Below are 5,426 nucleotides of genomic sequence, written 5' to 3' on the forward strand. Positions count from 1 at the left end.
AAATTACACTGTGATTCACATAATAAATGTAAAGAAAAAAATAAACAAGCAGGTAAATCTTTCAAAACACTGATTTGTTTAGTTATATTTTGATAGAAAGTCTTCAGCTTTCAGTGAACTTCAAAGTAACCATTAAGTTTCATTTATTATAAAATATCTAACATGATGGAACAAAATGTGGAAATTCAATTTGTCAGATTTTTGAACTAAAGTTTCACTAAATGTAAAACAAAAACTTCACTCAATGCCTTTGGCCTTCAGCTCCTCCTTGACTCTGCTCAGGTATTTCTCATCTGGATACCCGTAACTGTGAAAGCAGAAAATATAAACGGTTTAATACATGAAACAAAAAGCTGAAGCACAGTGAATACAAAGGTGTTAAATTAGAGAACCGTACCACTCTGGTCCTCCTGTCATGGACGTCTTGTGGTGGATGTCATTCCAGGTCACCATGTTATCGGCCCCACTTGTCCTAGAAGTCCCAACAGTGAAAATCAGCTTCTGATCAAAAGCTTTTTTCAGGAGAAGCAGAACTTCATTTCCCTCTTTGTTGTCAGGAAGATATGCATGTCTGGTAGTTCCTCCATAGTACTGACCAGGCTTTGGATGATTTTTCTGCCAGGTAGAAAGAAAAAATTCAGGTTAATGGTAGCCGTCTTAAACCAAATGTTAAATTACAGATATATGTGCTTAGACATTACCGTCTGTTTTCCACTTGGAATGTGATAGGTGATGCATATTTGGCCACAATTTGGGAATCCAGGTAGAGATGAAGGATTTCTACTAAAAGTCATTGTTCCATCAGGTTGGTTTCCCTTCATCACACCAAAAACATCCTTACAAATTGGACAGATGGGTCCACATGATTTCACTGCACTTTGCAGGCACTCCTTACAAAATGCATGTTTACACTTCAGTTGCTTCTTATTAGTAAAATCAGACAAACATATTGGACATGTGTCTTCTTTGTTGTCCCATGTTGCCACTGGGTGGCACCTTATGGTGCCACTGGGCTCCATAAGGTGCCTGGTTGACACCCTAATATTCTGGTACAGACGCAGCAGAGCTCTGACAGCATGGCTCTCCATTGCTGGGTTTCCTCCATGTCCTTTATATGATGATTGGACATTAACTTTGCCCTCACTGATGCTGGATTCCTTAAAATCCACATTGAACTTAGCTTTGATCACTGCAAGGTGGTTATCATAAGAAGACTTCAGGCTTTTCCACTGGTCCTTATCTATGGTCAGACCTTTATCAGCAAGATCATCTTTGATTGTCATGTTTTTCACCAGGAGATCACTACTGAAGTTACGTATTGGTAGTCCTGGATATTTGGCGGTCATGTTTATACTCCTCTGTAATGTACCATTTGATGCAGGTTTGTGCTGTTCAGCCGGTGTGTTTGTCGTCTGCATTGCATTCAGGACGGCACTGAATTCATCTTGGCTTTGCTTTGGACCACTAACAATAACTTCTTCTGATGACATGGTGAGCAAAATCTTGTCCTTGTTTCTCTTGATGACTTTTAACGCGTCGCTCCACTGATCTGGATCTACAAACTTGAGAGGAATCACTGCCTGGCCTGAATCAGCAGAGCAGCTCTGTGACAGATCAATGAACTCATTGAGAGCTTCATGAGGGTTTCCATCTTCCTGCTTAGCTTCAAATGTCACATGGACCTGTGCCACCATTTTTATTTTATTCTTCCTCTCAATCTGTTTAATTCTTTCCTTGTAGATGTGATTCATGTACCAGAAGTGATTCAGAGGCAGAAGACAACTTTCTTGAGCTGGACCTTCAGTTTTTTGAGAATGAATGGTTTCTGCTGTCGAGGTGAATGGATTACTCTGGTTGACAGGGAGGACCATGTTCTAAAATAAAAAACAAACAGTAAATATGGAGCAGTGTCTACACAAGTGATTTCTTCTCTTGCTTAGTTTATTTTGCTGCTATTGGCTGCCTGCTGCCAGGATTGCACAGCTGATTCCACTACACCTTAGATAAGGAAATAATAAATTGGTAAACTGATTTGGTTTACCTTGTGTTATGGGACGTGTACTAAAGGGAGGTCTGTTCTAGATTGAGGTGCTTTTAATTGTAGTACATCTGGGAATATGGTTAAAGTATTTGCAGTCTGGCTGGTGACTGGATGAGAGTTGGGAATGTCGTCTCTGTTGAAGTTATGAATCAACTCCTCCCTCTTTTACCCTTTTCAGAGCCTTCAGGGTTTTCCCTTTAACTCACAGTTATGTTTTTTTTTAAAAGAAAATATTATTTTCATTGCTTTCCTTGCTATAGTCGCTTCCCATGTTTTCTCCATCTGTGGCTAATGGCTCTCACTGTGCATCAATGCAGTCCCAGCACCTTAGAATCGGCCTTAACATCATTTCTCATCTGTTCTTCACTTTCTTTAGATCATCTGTTGCTTTTTGAGATCTTTTAGCCTACTTCATGTTGTCCAGTGGGATCTACTTCAGTGTTTTTTCAGTTATTAAGTCTGATGGATGGTAAATGATCAATTTTCTAGTTCAGTGGAACTCTTAACTTTTTGATAAAGAACTCAAATAGAATCACTATACTATGGGGAAGGAAACTTTAAAACAATTAAAATCATTAATCCATTAACAAAGATGATGTAAATATACTACTTTGTTGGTCTACATTCAATGGCAAATGAGATAAAACATACATTGGTTTCAACCTCCTTGGCCTGGTCTTTGTCCTGAAACTTTGATGAAATTCCAAATGTCTTTGTCCTTCAAAAAACAGAAAATATTAATTGTAGAGGGAACAACATTATCAGTGTTAAAGGCTATGCAGACATGCTAATGACATTGCATTGCTCCTTAAGATGCTTTTTTACAAAATGCACAATGGAAGTCATAGAAAACTATATCTCCAATCAAGATGGAGGCCGGACGTTAAGATCAAAGTTACATGAAGAGAAATTAGCGAACTGACAGAGCAACAAAGAAAGTGCCATGAAATAAGAAAATCCAACACAATACCTGTCCATTTCAGGGGATACCAGACTGCCAAGCAAGGCCTCACAACTTTGGATAGTCACGTAAAAAAAAAAGAACAAAAACAAAAGCTCACTACAGAAGATTAAGCTGAGAGAATAACCCGGAGGTTTGACAGGACACTATTGAAAGTGTTGTCTCAGCGGGAGACAGCAATAAGAACAGGCAAGATCCACCCAGAACTGAAACCAAATAATGCTGTGGAAGCAGATTTCAGAAAGAGTTATTACAGAAAACTATTCACCATGACTGTAAAAGCTGAAAACACTTCCAGTCATGGGGCGTTGGTATTCTAACAATCTGGCTGAACGAGATCCAGAACATAAACACAGCAGCAGAAGAGCTAGACTGTACTTGGACCTACAACAATCCCAGTAAAGGATTATTGTAGGTACTCACTTTATTTGCAAGAAAATAATAAATCTCTGATTTTTAGTTGTGATGGCTGGTATAACCTTTTATTGTAATATATTGAAAGGAATGAGCTTTTGTTTGGCTTGAGATATTTTTTTCTTTGCTTTTAAAAAGGGCCTAAAATAAGTTATTGTTTTTTATTTTTATTTTACTTTTGGAATATTTTTTGTTACAGTCACACAGTATTAAGAGGCACCAGTACTATTTGTTTCCTGTAAATCATCCAGTGGATGTATTTATTTCTTTACAATAGAACAGATTTTTAACACCAGAATATTAAACTGGCCATGGATTTCCGACAGACAATGGACTCTAACGCACATACAGCTCACCAACTAAAAGAACGAGATCACGGATACAAGCGGCCGAAATGGGTTTCCTCCGCAGGGTGGCTGGGCTCTCCCATAGAGATGGGTGAGAAGCTCGGTCATCCGGGAGGGACTCAGAGTAGAGCCACTGCTCCTCCACGTTGAGAGGAGCCAGTTGAGGTGGCTCGGCATCTGGTACGGATGCCTCCTGGACGCCTCCCTGGTGAGGTGTTCCTGGCACGTCCAACTGAGGAGCCCCTGGGGAAGACCCAGGACATGCTGGAGGGACTATGTCTCTCGGCTGGCCTGGGAACGCCTTGGGGTTTCCCCAGAGGAGCTGGAAGAAGTGGCTGGGGAGAGGAAAACCTGGGCCTCCCTTCTGAACTGCTGCTCCTGCAACCCGACCCCGGATAAGCAGCAGAAAATGGATGGATGGATGGATGTATGAAGAACTGAAGAACAACCTCTTACTGATTACCAGAAAGAGACATACTTGTTCTCTTTACACTTCTACATCCAAAACTTTGCCTTACATTTAGTGATGTGGGACTTAGATGGAGCTGCTTGGTGATGGAAAACCATGAAGCTCTTTATGAATTGTTTACCTCATCTGAATGACATGCAGTTTGAAGTTCGGTAGCTAATGAAAGTTATGACCATAGAATCGAGAGCTTCGCTTTTTGACTCAGCTCTCTCTTCACCAGCACAGCGCCTGACAGATCAGCTTCAGATAAACGACATGATTATTACACTACTTTTTTGTTCTGCTGAACTTCCATTTTCTTTCATGTCTGTTTTTTGGCTTCCATAATGAAACATTTGTAATTGAACAAAAACACAACATAACCATCAACATTTGTGCACCATTTACAACCAAGGTTCTCAGGTTGAACCATGTTAAATGTCCGCTTTAAATAAATAAAGCAAATTCTGTTGAATGTGAGAAAAACCCAACCCAATAATCATATTACATTTTATTACAGTTATAAATTACACCTGTGGTTCACATGATAAATGTAAAGAAAAAATAAACAAGTAGGTAAATCTTTCACACTGATTTGTTTAGTTATATTTTGATAGAAAGTCTTCAGCTTTCAGTGAACTTCAAAGTAACCATTAAGTTTCATTTATTATAAAATATCTAACATGATGGAACAAAATGTGGAAATTCAATTTGTCAGATTTTTGAACTAAAGTTTCACTAAATGTAAAACAAAAACTTCACTCAATGCCTTTGGCCTTCAGCTCCTCCTTAACTCTGCTCAGGTATTTCTCATCTGGATACCCGTAACTGTGAAAGCAGAAAATATAAACGGTTTAATACATGAAACAAAAAGCTGCAGCACAGTGAATACAAAGGTGTTAAATTAGAGATCCGTACCACTCTGGTCCTCCTGTCGGGGACGTCTTGTGGTGGATGTCATTCCAGGTCACCACATTATCGGCCCCACTTGTCCTGGAAGCTCCAACAGTGAAAATCAGCTTCTGGTCAAAAGCTTTTTTCAGGAGAAGCAGAACTTCATTTCCCTCTTTGTTGTCAGGAAGATATGCGTGTCTGATAGCTCCTCCATAGTACTGACCAGGCTTTGGATGATTTTTCTGCCAGGTAGAAAGAAAAAATTCAGGTTAATGGTAGCCGTCTTAAACCAAATGTTAAATTACAGATATATGTGCTTAG

The 5,426-nt window shown here is 39.4% G+C and overlaps 2 protein-coding genes across 2 annotated transcripts in view; both read right to left on the minus strand.

The window, feature by feature from the left end:
* Positions 1-63: 63 nt before the first annotated feature.
* On the minus strand, positions 64-989 carry LOC106950610 (E3 ubiquitin-protein ligase DTX3L-like). Its single transcript, XM_015037583.1, has 3 exons — positions 702-989; positions 398-615; positions 64-307 (listed from the first exon to the last, which is right to left on the minus strand). The coding sequence occupies exons 1-3, from the start codon at positions 819-821 to the stop codon at positions 238-240; spliced, it is 408 nt and encodes a 135-aa protein (XP_014893069.1). The 5' UTR covers positions 822-989; the 3' UTR covers positions 64-237.
* A 3,816-nt stretch (positions 990-4,805) lies between these two features.
* The window catches only part of LOC106950606 (uncharacterized), a 12,815-nt gene continuing 12,194 nt past the window's right edge, over positions 4,806-5,426 (minus strand). The window contains exons 7-8 of the mRNA XM_015037572.1: positions 5,130-5,347; positions 4,806-5,039 (exon numbers count right to left, since the gene is read on the minus strand). Of these exons, the coding sequence (XP_014893058.1) occupies positions 4,970-5,039; positions 5,130-5,347 (288 nt within the window). The 3' untranslated portion in view covers positions 4,806-4,969. The remainder of the gene's footprint in view (positions 5,040-5,129; positions 5,348-5,426) is intronic.

The sequence above is a fragment of the Poecilia latipinna genome, unplaced genomic scaffold (assembly GCF_001443285.1).
Source record: "Poecilia latipinna isolate Pla-1442-1.1 unplaced genomic scaffold, P_latipinna-1.0 Scaffold411, whole genome shotgun sequence".
NCBI classification, from domain to species: domain Eukaryota; kingdom Metazoa; phylum Chordata; class Actinopteri; order Cyprinodontiformes; family Poeciliidae; genus Poecilia; species Poecilia latipinna.

Excerpts from the sequence above, each read along its gene's own strand:
- LOC106950610 (XM_015037583.1), bottom strand. The coding sequence starts at position 821 with ATGAAGGGAAACCAACCTGATGGAACAATGACTTTTAGTAGAAATCCT. Across the intron at positions 616-701 it reads TTCCAAGTGGAAAACAGACG|AAAAATCATCCAAAGCCTGG; the intron begins GTAATGTCTAAG and ends TCTACCTGGCAG. Across the intron at positions 308-397 it reads ATGACAGGAGGACCAGAGTG|TTACGGGTATCCAGATGAGA; the intron begins GTACGGTTCTCT and ends CTGCTTTCACAG.